This window comes from Varanus komodoensis, unplaced genomic scaffold (assembly GCF_004798865.1).
Source record: "Varanus komodoensis strain SLA01 unplaced genomic scaffold, ASM479886v1 scaffold90, whole genome shotgun sequence".
NCBI lineage: Eukaryota > Metazoa > Chordata > Lepidosauria > Squamata > Varanidae > Varanus > Varanus komodoensis.
The window spans coordinates 449,073-463,761 of record NW_025336599.1 but is presented as its reverse complement, the minus strand read 5'-3'; the positions used below and the strand labels follow the sequence as shown (position 1 = coordinate 463,761).

General features: G+C 45.0%; 1 protein-coding gene across 2 annotated transcripts in view; it reads left to right on the top strand.

Annotated features, from left to right (window-relative positions):
- Positions 1 to 14,256, top strand: part of LOC123017274 (RNA binding protein fox-1 homolog 1) — a 242,826-nt gene extending 228,570 nt beyond the window's left edge. Inside the window, exons 11-12 of one of the 2 annotated variants that reach the window (XM_044418531.1) lie at positions 4,446 to 4,521; positions 14,134 to 14,256. In XM_044418531.1, the coding sequence (XP_044274466.1) occupies positions 4,446 to 4,521; positions 14,134 to 14,256 (199 nt within the window). The remainder of the gene's footprint in view (positions 1 to 4,445; positions 4,522 to 14,133) is intronic. The other variant, XM_044418532.1, reaches the window with a different exon arrangement.
- The last annotated feature ends 433 nt before the right edge of the window (positions 14,257 to 14,689 follow it).

The following is a 14,689-nucleotide window of genomic DNA, read 5'->3' as shown; positions in this document are numbered from 1 at the left end:
AGTGCAGGGCTCACCAAGTGGAATTCAGGGGATTGAATCATGAGAATCTGCCCACTGTTCACACCTGCTGGAGTCTTCAACATCCCTAGTTTTTGGAGCCACAGGCTACATTACCAGTTCACACCAACTTACTGGGGATGGGGGGTGGATTTCCCTGGCATTTATATGATTTTGTGACAATGTAGCAGGGTGGTTTCCTCCCATACAATCCCCAGAGTTCCACATAGTTGCATCACCCAGAATACTCAAGTACTTTTTCGACTCTGAATATAACCCAGGGCAAGCAACGTGCAGTTCATCGTGAGCTAATTTTTGTATATGCACATGTCAGCATGCAGCGTACCCTTACTAACGGTTTGAGACATCTCTAAGGTGCTGATGCGGTGGTGTGTATTCTAAGCAAGGCTGTGAAAATGTGTGTGGCTCAAGTTAGAACAGCTGTTCTTACATTAAATCAATTGTTGGCTTTTGGCACTGACAGGTGGGGCCAGGGTGACTTTTTCCCTTGCTGCTGCAACCCCAGGGCAAAGGCTATTAGGACAAATGCTTTCTTCAAAAACAAGAAGACGATACTGTTTGGAGGGGCCACAAGGGAATAGAAGCACCCCTCTTCCATTTTGTCTCAGCTCTGCTTTTCATATATCGTTTGTATGTATGTATGTATTTAAAGCTTTTATAAACTGTCCCTGGCTTCCACAGGAGGTGGTTGAGGCCCCAGCGGTGCGGGTGTTCAAGGATAGGCTGGACGTCCACATGGTGGGCATGTCGTGAGCGGAGCCGGCTGGAGCCGGGGCTCAGACTAGATGGCCCGGAAGGCCCCTTCTGACTAGCTCTGTTTCCATGTTTCCATGTAGTGTCTCGGGACAGTTTACAACGAACAAGTAAAATAGAAATTTAAAAATACCTCATGACATTGTCATACAGCCAAATCTGATTGGTTGCATGCTGGGAGCAAGAGCACTGCTCCTTGCCCATAAAGCTCCATGTTGACACAATCGCATCATGTTCTCTACATGTCTCCTCATTATCTGAGGAGTCCATTTAAAAGCATATCTTCAGAAAGGATTCAGGTTGGACTGGTGGAATAAGGCAATGAAGGATGTGCCACAACATCCACGTGGGTCATGACTTTTAAGTCAACCATGCAGATTTCAACCAGGCCTGACTCTGCTTAGCTTCCAAGATTAGGCAGGATCAGGCACTTCAGGCTATACAGAAGCTGTGGCAGACCCTAGATAGACATCTTGAAAAGATCCTCATCCGATACTTCACAGAACTGTTGTCAGTCAGTGTTGGAGCTATCATCTCTTTTGGTATAAGGCAGCTTCCTGTGTTCTTAATCACTATAAAGATGAAAGGTGGGGTTATGTAGAATAGAGCAAATGTGATTATGGACAGCTGAATTCTCCATAGTTAGATGCATTCCCCTTCCCAAAGGTCTACACAAATTCTGCCCTTTATTCAACACCAAACCACAACAAATTCTCGTGAGAAACAGCTGATTGGTACTCAGTGCTGGAAAAGTTGGCTATTCCTGGGAACTACCACACACCTACAAGTTTTCCTATGCCAGTACTGTGAAGTCAGGCAGAAGATGCTTTGTGGAGTGACCCTGTTACTCTCTTCACCTGTCTGCAGCCCAGCTTGGTTCAACATAGTGCGAGTTTTTTCTTTCATCGGGGCTCATGCGAGTAAAGAGGGCTATATCAGCAACAGGGATCACTCAGATCCTGGAGAAAATGGACCATTTCTCATCGGATGTGTAAACGTTATGCCTATGCAAAATTAATTAATTAATTAATCGTGCACCTAGAAGAATGCTGATTATTGATCAAGTGAGACATTTTAATTGAACAACAGCCTTAATGCTTCTTTAACTTGCATCATGCCCCAACCTTAAGGCTTCACAAGGGTGGACTTTTAAGCAAGTAATAAATAGTTGTGTCCAAGCTTTGTTAATTGCATTTAGATTCTGTAGAAGTTAATGAGACTTAAATCATAATTGCCATATCCCATGGATTTCAAGTTAACCAATGCATTTCTGGACTCAACTTGCAATGCTGTGTTCATGCACACACATGTATGAGAGAGGGAGAGAGTTTTCCAAAAGCTTTTCCAGATCTGTCCTCACAGTAACCTTACCACGAATGTTTCCATACCCCTTTACAGAACTCCTTACAACAACCCTGAGAAGGTCAGTGCTACAGACATGGTGAAACTGTGCTTGAGAGAAGTGCCCTGTCAAGGCAGCTAGAAACTCACGGATCATGCGAGGCCTCGAAATGTTCACAGCCATTGTGCCTGTTCTCCTTCACTTCTGGGCTGCCTGTCATGCTGAATTATGGCTGTGGGCAGAGCAAAGGGCTGCCTTCTCTCTCCACTGTGAATGGGGTGCATGGCCTCCTTCATAGCCTTTGCCACACAAAAAAGGACCTTGTTTGACTCCTCACAACCAGGTGTACATTTTCTCCAGTGTCCACATTCCATTTCCATGAGAGATAAACTGGGAACGAGTTCAGTTCTCATGTTAATGCAGCTTATCCAATGAACACTTCCCAGCTCAATATGCACACCGAAACGTAGTTGCACTTCTTCAAATGTCGTGGTGTACCAAAATAGACACAAAAAAAATGTATATTAGTGAAAATGGCATGGAAAGGTGCATCACATTAGGAACAATTTCTTGCAGAAAGGTGTAGATTGGGCAAAATTGTGTACAAAATGCTTAAATTGGAACCAATTCATGTGGATTTTCATATACATATTTTGAAAATGTGAACTGCTTCCAGAATGCTGTAAGACAAATCTAAAAATGGAAAACAGGAAACAACCTTGACAAATTCATCCAGCTACAGTTTGCATTTCTGTTGAACCATCCAGTCATGGGATCTCTCACACAGAAGCTGTTTCTGTCAAGAATAACTGCACAGGGGCGGAACATGTGGCACTGCCCCTCTCGGCTGAATCAAACGTTCCCACTCGGCGTTGCTTTCTCTTTGTGGCCCCGCACATTCGCTTCTTCCTCAGGGCTGTGTGGGAAGCAGCTGGAAGGGTCCTCTGGTCCAGCCACGTCTCACTCGAAAGCGGGCTTCTCATTCCCTGCCGTGGTCACTGTCCACCTGCTTGATGAAGCTGCCACAGCAGCCACACGGCTTGCTCTTTGGAGAAGCACCGTACAGTGTGAATGTAAATTTGCTTGGCACTCCATTATCTTTTCAAATTCATTTTTTAAAAATTTCCCATGGTCTCCAATCAAATATTTAAAGAAAAATCAACATCTTAGGGAAGACAAGGTTTTAAAAAATGCATTAACTTAGGAAAACTGGCTGTCACAATGTATAAACCAGGTGAAACTGTACATAAAAATCATTGATTAGAAAAATGTGCACAAAATGTTTATGCACATTTTGTGAACATTCAATGTTTGCAAATGTATATGCAAACATTTTTAAAAAATCAAAGTTTGCAATAAACTAAACATAAGACTAGTAAGTTTCTTAAAGTGTAAATGAACTGAATTCACAATCTAAAAACTGTGCATATATTGGTAAATGAAAACCAACTAAAATGACAGTTGGATCTGTCTGCACTGGTCAAATTCAATAGGTACATTCCCCACATGGAAAGAACCAGGGTTCACCTGTCAAGATTGTCAGGAAGACAGACAGACACCAACCGAAATCAAACACTAGCATGATTGAATACACAGGGATTTAAATCCCGACTTAGGGTACAATACTATGGATGCTTAGGCAGGAAAAAAAGGCCTTATAGCTCCTAGCTGGGAATTGTAGGTTTTTTTGCCATCTAAACATTCATACAATTCGCCCATTTAGAGCTAAGTCCTGGGCCTGGATATATGAATCCAACTTTTTTCCGTTTCTCTCACATTCCCTTTCTCATCTTTCCTCTTTGCTTTCCCTGCCTTCCACCCCACATGGGGCACTTTATACTTTTGGTAAACTCTGTTCAAAAATGAGCTTCTCGCCCATCTATAGCTCTTCTGAATGTTTGCAGGATTCTGCCAAGTGGGCATCACGGAGAGCCGCTAGGAGGCCCATCCTCCCCCCACGGTTCACCAGTTAGTCTCACCACGGTCTCAGGACATCAAAGTGCAGCAGGAACCGCAAGCTCTTCTAATGCCCCGTGAAGGGGGGGGGTGGATCCCCCGTCCTGCAGCCAAGCAGCACATGGACTGCCTAGTGTTAATCTTGCAAAGCTAATTATACATTTGTGTTCACTTCGTCATTTTCATTTGTAGACCGAACATATTTCGCCCCCAGAGGATATTGCTTCCATAAAGTGCTGAGTCAGTTCATTTCCAGTGTAATTGGATAGAGTGGAATGTCTGATTGCATTCATTTGGCAGTTCTTTTCTGTCTTTAACCCCTGGGCTTTTTTGCTTGTCTTTCCTTTATTAAATCTTCGCTCTGCTTTCTTTTTAGTTACGGACGACTTTATGCTGCAGACCCCTACCACCACGCACTTGCTCCAGCAGCCACATACGGCGTTGGTGCCGTGGTAAGTACGGACTCCTTCCTTGCCGTCTTCCTCCTCTCTAGGTCCACCCTTCTCACCCCCTCCCCTCCCCTCCCCTCCCCTCCCCGGTTCTTAGCATGCTTGACATCTTCTCACTTTCCCTTAATTGAATTTGTCTCTTATGCTAACGGCAGCTAAAATGCCACATTAATCCTTCCCAGTAAACTTGATAAATGTCTTAATTTCTTGGCAATGTAGTGCATGTAAGTTATTATATTTTTAATTTTGCAAGTATCACCTAGCTGAGCACTTACCTTAATGGAATAATTAGTCATTTTGATAATTAAATCCATCACAAATGGAATGCAGTCACAGTGGCATCCATTCTTTTTTCCCCTTGAATTTACATAGCCCCAAGGTTCAAGTCGCACTAGCGCTTAGAACACACAGAACGGAGACCAGCATTCCAGGCCTCTGCTGTCAGTCAGCCCACATGTTAGCTGCTTCCCCTCCTTGATTAAGGCTAATATTTAAAATAATCATTCTCCCAAGTGAGAGACAGAAAGAGAGAAGTGTGGGTGGGAGGGCAGGAGGAGGATGATCTTGGAACCAAGAATATGTCTGTCTAATCCATAGGAATCTTGGTTTCTGTGAAGCTAAAATGTTCCCATCAGAGACCCACAGGTAAAATTGTATTGGGCATTGTTGACCTTCTGCATTATGTGGTAATACCCCTCCAGGGTCCATCTAAAGAGCCACAGTTATCTTGTAAACAAGATAATGAGCACGAGCAAGCAAACATTATTCACAACGAAGCCCCATGCAAAGCCATAGAATGGAATTTAGCTACACCTGACTGTGAATTCCTTTGATTTCAACATGCCCTCCTCATGCCCAGCTTTTGCTTGCTTTGAGCCCAGGATTCACAGCAGCTTTCCCCACCCTCTTGCCCTCTGGATGTTTAGGACTACAATCCGCAGCATTGTTGACCATTGACCATGCTGGGTGGGGCTGATAGGGGTTGGTATCCGGAACTCTGGAGGACACCAAGTTGCCTACCCATGAAACCGGTGCTATTCTTTCCACAGCTGGAGGGCAGGGGAGGGCAGCCTGTGATTCTCCATATATTCCAGACTCCAACTCTGACAAGCACCACTCAGCACAGTTAACAGTCAGGGATTTCAGCCCAACAACATCTGGAAGACCAGACGGTGCCCGCACCTGCTTTATGGATAGTCAGAAATGACTGCTTCTTCCCTGTTTCAGTGGTTGTTTTGCATTCCAACCTTCCTGTTAGATCTGCGGGTACAAAAGCAGAGGCCAGGAGTAGAAGCCGGTGCACAAATGGCCAGTTGTAGACCATTCTGTGCATGTGATGCTCGAAGCAATGCATATGTGCTTTAGACTGCTGCGGGCAGCAATGCTTCTGAAAGCATCTGAGGGGCCACAGGATATTTCCCACAGAGCTGGAAACTGGCACTCTGCCCAACCCATCCCTCTGCTTCACAGCTGGCATGGAAAGGACCACATTCTCCAAAAAGAGGGGGAGGGGGGTCTTGGTGGGCAGAGGGCAGGGGCCTATAGGCTTCATCAAAACTATCCTGTCTGCATTTTGTGGATTGTCAGGTACCCTTCGTTCCATGACTCACCCATTGACAAATCTGCATTCTGCTCAAATGCATTCATGAGCTTCTGCACATCACTGCATTTCCAAAACCGTGCCCACCTCCCCAAGATGTGCAAATCCCCCTCAGTACGTTATCGTGCTTTAGTGTAAGTGTGAAATGCACATTTTCAGTTGGGGGGAATTCATATTTTTCTAAGACCAAATTTCCATAATTTTATGGCATGTTTAAAAAAGGTGTCTGCAGAATCCTTGTAATTCAGGAAAAGCTGGTCCAATGCAGAATCCACAGATCAGATGAAAAGAAACCTGAGTGCATTTGATCTGCTGTGGATTGCTTTAACATTTCTAGTGCGAGAGAAAAGCCTGGAACTGACTGGAGTTATTCTAAAGCCTCTTCCACTTTCTTCCCATTCTGAAATACAGTCAATGGACAAGAAAAAAACTGTCCAGCAAAAAATGCAGAGGGGGAGGAGGTAAATTAGAAACACAGAAACAGAGTGAGTCAGAAGGGGCTTCCTGGGCCATCTAGTCTGACCCCTGGCTCCAGCCAGCTCCGTTCATGACATGCCCACCATGTGCATGAATGTCCTCACTGATGGACCTTCAACCACCTCCCCTGGAAACTCATTCCATGCCCTTGGGGTCCTAACCATCCGGAAGTACTTCCTGGCATCCAAACGGAACCTTGGTTCCCACATTCACCTCCTCCTGCCCTGCGTAGGATGCTGGTGCCCTTCTGAGTACGGGGCTTCTGACTATTGCAGCAGGGCTGCATCGTAAAGAGATATTCACATGACTCGCCACACAGACCATAACCAGAAAGAGGTTCTGGTCAGCCTCAGATGCCAAGTTTCAGATTCATGAGGAATATTCCCATCTGCATGGCCAAGACAATGAATCGGGTTTTGCTTGATACACTTTCTGAGAATAAGACGCCAGAGCAAAGGTAGTGAGATGCCCTTTAACAGAACGAAAGGGACAGTTTTGCATATCTTAGTTATTAGGAAATTTTTCACACGGTCTTTGCTGCAGGAACGTTATGATAATTGAACCAATGGAGTCTGGGTGTGTAGATCAAGGCGGCAGAGACTATGGTTGGTGGTACAAGTAATCAGAAACGGGTTTCCCCTCTCAAACTATTAATATGAATGAGCATTCACACGACAAACTTAGCTAGAGAACCACTGGAAAAATAATTTCTGTGATCTGCTTATTATCTGAGCTCAATTCATGAACACTCAGTTACATGAAAGAGTCACCACTAAAGGCAGGGGGGAAGGCGGGGAAGAGGAAGACACCCCCATGGCTATTTCTATACCACACGAGGAACAAATCATACCTTGGAGTCTTAGTTTCTTGTAACTTTTCCATCTCTTGGTATGCAAAACAATTTGGTCACATTTTTGCGCAGATTAGGAGCATCCACAGACCCTGAGAAATGTTGTGGCCTAAACTGTACTCAATTTATTCTCTTCAAAACACCAAATTAGCTTCAGCCTTTGCTTTCATTGAAATATGTTGGCATCTACAATCTGATTCCTCAGCAGCCCTGAGTTTCCCAATGGGATCACCAGTGCTCTTGAGAAGCAGAACCGAAGGCCTGTGGTTCAGTGGTTGGGCACAAACATTGCATGGAGACTTTCCCAGGCTCAGTTCCCAACAACTCCAAGTTAGGCAGAAGAAGACCCTCCTTCTTCCTTCTTCCCTCCCCTCCCCTCCCCTCCCCTCCCCTCCTTCCTTTCTTGAAGCTGTGGCCTTAGTTCAATGTTTGATTGGCTGTAGATCATTTGTCCCAATGATGTATAAAGCATCAGCATAAAGCAACTTTGGATATTCTCACTTACCTTTAAACCATTGGATGGTGTGCTCAAGCAAAGGCCTCCATCTCAGGTATACCATGCTGGCTTGTGTTGGCTTTTGGCTAGTTTTCAAAGGTGATAAGTTTAGACAGGGAGGAATGCGATCTCAGCTCTTTTCAGGTGAATCTAAATTTATCCACTTCAGACTACACAGAGTAGGGCTACATCAGTAGTCACATGACCAAAACCAGAAGTATTTGTTGAATATGAAGGGGCAGAAGCAGGTAGATCCTGGTAAGGAGAGCTGCTTCTCCCAGCACCTGAATCCCTGGGAGATGCTGCTGGGTTGAGGCCTGGGAAACTGTCCAAGTGCATCCTGCTGCTGCTGTACCTGCCTGTTTTTGGCCACCCTAGCACAAAAAGCAGCTCTCTTGGCCAAGCCAAGAGGAGAAGAGAGGGCTGTGGCCATTACAGGGGTGCTTAATCCAGGGATCATGCCCACCCTTCTGCGACTTCCTATCCTGATCGCTATTTAAATCTCATGGCTCTGCCTTAATCATACTAAATTCAGTGATTCCTGCGAAGAGACAACTGGCCCAATTAGGATTGGGACAAACACTTTTGGAAGCCGTCCCTCGAGCATCCTCGGACACCTTCGCCTGCTCAGCCTGGCCCTGCTGAGCCAAGAGGGAGTCCGGGCGTGCTTGTGGACACCCGGTTGCACAACTGCCAACTTCCCCGTCACCTGAGAGGGGCTGCATGATGCAGAAGAGGTGCCTGGTGCCACTTCCAGCAACCAACCGTCTTTCCTACCCATTGCAGCCAGTGACACCAGTACTGGACACAGAAGGGAGGGCTCCTTGCTCAGCACATGGGTCACAGTTCCTAGTGAGTGTCCCACAGACAGTCGGAATGCTTGGCAGAGACTCGGGCTCAGGGCTGCTGCTTGACCTGAACCCCAGATGTACCCCCTGCACAACCCCAGGCTCACCAGCAAGCCCTTACAGTGTTTCCAGAGGACTTGCTACTGGCTTGCTGCTGCACGGTCACTGGATGTCCACCTTTTGTTTTCCCTTGGCAGTGTAGATTGCAAGCTAAAGATGAGCCAACGATGCGACGCAGCTGCAAAAAGAGCAAATCCTATTTTAGGCTGCATTAATAGAAGTAGCACTTCCAAATCCCATGAACTGCTAGTTTCCTTCTACTCAGCACTGGCCAGACTGGAGTACAGTGTCCAGTACCAGGCACCACAGTTTATGAAAGATGCAGACAAGCCGGAAAGGGTTCAGAGGAGGGCAGCAAGGATGATCCAGGGACTGGAAATAAAGCCCTGTGAGGAGAGAATGAAAAAACTTGGCATATTCAGCCCCACGAAGAGAAGACTGAGGGGAGATATGATAGCACTCTACAAGTACTTAAAAGGCTGTCACAAAGAGGAAGGAGAGGATCTCCTCTTGACCATCCCAGAGTGCAGGACACAGAATAATGGACTCAAGCTATAGGAAGCTGAATTCCTGCTGAACAGTACAACAATGGTGCCAATGACCATTGTGGGAGGCTGTGGGCTTTCCCATGTTAGAAACATTTAAGATGCGACTGGCATCTGAGAGGGATGGTTTAACTTAGTGCCCTGCACTGGCAGGGGCTGGGACCCCATGGCCCCTTCCAACTTTACTATTCTATGATTCTATGATAGCCCTCGAACAATGGGCTTCATTGCCCCCTTGGACTTGGTCTGGAGGCAGGTGGCTGATCAGCTATGGAGAAAATAAACTGAGGAAGGATGTTCTCCATTCTGATCAGCTGAGGGAGTAGCCAGTGCTGGCCTTGTTTGGACTAGGCTCTGTGACCAGAATGAGACGTTAGCCATGAATGCCTATTCTTTTCAGTGGGTTCAGTTCCACGCAGGGCTAACATTGGATGCCACCCTCTAATTCTTCCAAAGACTGATTGCACCAATTTCAGCTCACTAGCTAAGAATATACACCATTAATATATACAAGCTAATTTGATTAATTAGAAATGAAACTATTCCTGTTCTTCCTCTGGGACACAAACATGCATGTTGAATATTGCTTTAGAAAAAAGTAGGTGAAAAATTTAACAGAGCTGGGCATGCTTAAACCTAGAAACATAGAAACAGAGCGAATCAGAAGGGGTCTCCCGGGCCATCTAGTCTGACCCCCGGCTCCAGCCAGCTCCACTCACGACATGCCCACCATGTGGAGGTCCAGCCTATCCTTGAACACCCTCACTGGTGGGGCCTCAACCACCTCCCGTGGAAGCCCATTCCACACCCTCGGGGTCCTGACTGTCAGGAAGTGCTTCCTGGCATCTAAATGGAACCTGGGTTCCCTGAACTTTGCTCCATTGGAGTGTGTCCTGCCTTCCTCTGCCGGGGCATAAACTCCCTTTATTGCTGTGGTATATCAATAGATACAATTTAGACATTGTGACCTTTCTTAATCAATATGAACTGTTTGGAGTGTCTCATAAGTCAGCATTCCTGAGAAAGTGAAGCAGTTGCCCAGACATTTTAAGGGTCTTCAAAATTAGTTTCAGCTGACTAAAGATAGTGAATAAGTTTAAGATGGTATATAATCCCAGCAAAACAAACTAACTAAAAACAAGCAAAAAACCAACAAATGGTCAAACAGCTCTTTCTTTGCAACAGTTTTCAGCCATGCGGCAAAGCTATCAGTCTTCACAGTCTTGACTGGAAAATGTGCTTTCACCTTCTTTGGAGGTGAATATCAATGGAGAATTGGCATCTCCACAAAATTTGTGGAATATGCCTTTAGTCCAGTTTTTAGCCTGTGGTGTTTAGGTTGGCAAACAAAAACTAAGAAATAAAACAAAAGCACACATTAGCTAAATACATCTTCCTTATGTAATGCTTAACGTTCAACCAAACCATAAGAAATATGGCACATCTTACCCTCTCCAGTGTCTTAGGACTTCTTATGGCACATCCTGCCTCCCTCAGCTTCTCCTTGCACATATTTGAATGGAAGAGGGCCTACAGCTGCCTGTCTGTCTGAAGAATGCTAGAAGCTGAAGGCCTTTTTCTGCCTAAGTGTGCACAGGCATGTGTCCACAGAGTCCAGAGGATGGAATTTACTCTTGATTCGAAAAGGGTACGCATTCATCACAAACTCAGTTGGCAGCCTTTGCCAAGGGCTAGATCCCAGTTCTGGAGTGCTGTAACCGTAAAGAATCGTATTTAAAGAATCAGCCCTGTGTGGAATTTGGTCCATGTCTTCTCAGAATGTACCAGGAGAGCACCAGGGCTGTGCATGTTGCATCTGGCATCCCTATCCACATTGGTTCTACTCCCAAGCTTTGTGTGAAGCCAGAAGGCTTTCATGTATTTGGATGAAGTTGCTTAGAAGGTTCCGTGCAATCAGGGAACCAAAACTGCATGGACTGCTCTACTCCTGTTCAGATGGAACACACCATGTTTCTCCCCTCAGATGTTCACTTAGTGAGGTTTGCAGCTGGTAGTGACAAGACTGTTGGAGGACAGAGGTAGCAAGCACAACTGTGCTCCTCTGTCATTCCAAAAGAGAGCACCTGAGCAGGGCTGTAGTTTTAAAACAGGGGCAGGCACTGGTATTCATATCATGAATTTAATCCAGAACGCCTGATTTCCAAACCCTCTGGCTAAGAAACTTTTCCATGTAGAATGAGAAATGCCAACGGAATGGGGAGCTTCTCTTCTTGACCCACAGAAGGGATTCCAGACTATACTTTGTGGTTTAATACCCCCCCACACACAGGGGTTTTCCATTTCTTCTCCATGAGTGGGAACCCCCCAAGTGCTAGGAATTGACATATCTATCCTGTTTTGCTTTCTCCCAAATATGAATTAATTTCTGGCTCAAATCTGATGACATTTCCAAATTTTGGCAAATTCTTATTGAAAAGGAAATGAAATAGAATTCTCACCTATCTGCACCTGCCAAACATGGAAAAGACTGTGCAGTCCCTGCCTCCCACGAGTGGCTGGGCTGCAGAAAAAGGGGTAGAACCTGACTATGGCTCCACAGACACAGGGATTTAAAGCCCAGGCTTTGAAGAACTAAGAACTCAAAACTCTGGCCTTGGTTGAATATACATGTCGATTTTCATCTTTCCCACATTCAAACAATTCAAAGATCAGGTGCCTCCCCTCGTGAATATGCAGAAAGTGGTGGATTTGGGGTAAATTCTTATACAAAAATGAATAGCAAGGGAATCCTTGCTCACCTCTAGTCTAGTCTATGCAAAAGGACTTGCATTTAGCCATTCCCATCCAGGCACAAAGTCAGCACTGGGCTTTCTGATGCTTTCTCACAGCAGCCACATTTCATCCAGAGCCTGTGGGGCCAGTGCTCCATTTCCCTGACCAATGCCTATCTGATCTCCAGGCCTTTTCTTGTATATCTTGCCTGCAATCAGATGCATGCACAAAGCAGTTGGCCAAGGCTGAACTAAATGGGGCAATTCAGAAATGAGGGAAGAAGAACGTCACCTGGAGCAAACGTATGCCAGAGACTGGTATTTTGCATTACATCACTTGATACACCCCAGAAATTCCACTTTGCCTAAGCAGCCTTGGATTGCCCAAGAAAGTCTGAAGTGGATGGGGCAAGGAAAGACAGGCAGGGTCACCACTGTGGGACAAACTCCACCAGTTTGTACTGGCCCGGGAGGGAAGCTCATGGTGAGCCCCTCTGCCAAGATGCTGTTGGAGAATTTCTCCTCTTCCTAGTCAAGGTAATTGAACATCCCCCCTTCCTAATTTCTACTTACATGGTGGAGAATGCTAAGAAGCCATTTGTGCACAGCTTTGGGTCAGATGCTTACAGGACCAGTGCGGCGGGATGTGAAACATCCAGGATCTACTTCCCACTCAGTCATGAAGCTCCCTGGGTGACTTTGGGCCATCCACTCACTAGGCTACCTCCAAGAGTTGTTTTTATGGGGATGAAATGGGGAAGAGAATAGTGTCAGCCTCCTGGCTTTCCTTGCAAGCAGAAGAAGAGAGGACTGATGATGTAAGAATGAATGTATCGTAATGACAAAAACATATTTGAGCTAGAAGAGGCGGCTGCCCTGGGAAACCGGGAGAAGATGAGCCAATGATCATCACAGGCAGGGAGGAGGCCATCCTCTCAGTCAGGCATCACAAGGGCCCAGACAGCCGGGAGCCAAGCTCCAGGGTGAGCAAAAGGGCCACAGCACAGGCCAGCGCTCAAATGCCCAGAACACCACCCATAGCTCTTGCTGCCGGAAAATTAGCCTTAGAAGGAGCATTTCAAGCTCTGAAAGTGGGGGAAGGGACTGCAAAAGCCAAGACGCTAAAGCCATAGGACCAGGAGAAGGGAATGCTGGGTCTGCAACCCACAGAGGGCGGATTTGGCCCATAAGCAGGCAGCTGAACCCCCTACTTTAGGGACCCAGACCTGAGGATTTTGCTTCATCTGCACATGCGCACAGCCTTTGTGGGCACCTCCAAAGCCATGTTAGCAGAGATCCCCTCCAGAGTTTGCATTTCTCTGAACCTTATGCTACACTCCCTTGCTGTAAAATGTAAGAAGCTTTGTATTTAAATAGTTTTATATACAGAGCATGCATTTTCAAAAATGTATTGTCAAAGAAAAAACATTCTGATGTGGGTACCTCATGAAAATGTGTTCAAAACTACATTATAAAAATGTTTTAATGTGCTTTAAAAGATAGATGAATGCAAACACAAGAGAAACAGAGTCATGAATAAAGACATGCAAAACTGATATGAACCAGAAATATAAAAATCCATCTCCTTCTGAGCAGCATTTTCATTGGTATTTGTGTGAGGCAAAATGTTGAAGCGAATTTGGAGTCTTTTGGTTGTGCAAAACTTCTGGTGAATTTTTAAGGGAAGAGTCAAAACATCTTCCCATAACCAAGAACATAATTTCCGTTTGAGGGTTTGATTGTTCTCTGTGGAAATGTTTAAAGAAATGTGTATTGGGATTTATCAATGAATTAATTGGTTTCTGGGCAGATGCTTAATCAGCTGAGCCTCCCTTGATTGGTTGGAGACCCAATTGGCTCCTGCTTGCACAGCTGTGGATGATGTGTCCTGAACTTTGCTTGATACCAAGAGATGAGGCAGTAGTTATAGGGGGAAAAGGAAAGTTGCACATCCGGTTGTGAAGAAAGCAGAAGTAAAACACAATCCATCGAATTGCTTTGTTTCAGAATGCTTTTGCACCCTTGACTGATGCCAAGACTAGGAGCCATGCTGATGATGTGGGTCTCGTTCTTTCTTCATTGCAGGCTAGTATATACCGAGGGGGATACAGCCGTTTTGCTCCATACTAAATGACAAAACCATAAAACCCTTCCAAAGTGGGGGAAAAAAGGAAGCTTTCCGAGGCCTGGGTATTGCAATACATGCAGTAGTGCATCATTTTAGCAACTCTAAAAATAATAAAAAATAAAAAGAGAAAAAAATCTACATTTTTTATCTTATACCTCAGATATTTTGTTCTGTGTATTTTAATATTGTGGGTCTTTTAATTTCTGAAGGTTACATAGTTTGCTGGCTGTAGAAAGTTTTATTATTATTATTATTATTATTATTATTATTATTATTATTATTATTATTTTCATTGTTGTGGTTGAACTAGAAAGCTGCTAGAAATGAAAAAAAACTGTTTGGGGCCACAATCAGGACTGCTATATCATGTAAATGAATTATATATGCTGAATATTAAGCTATTGGAATTCCTCACTTGTTTGTAAGAGTGTAAGT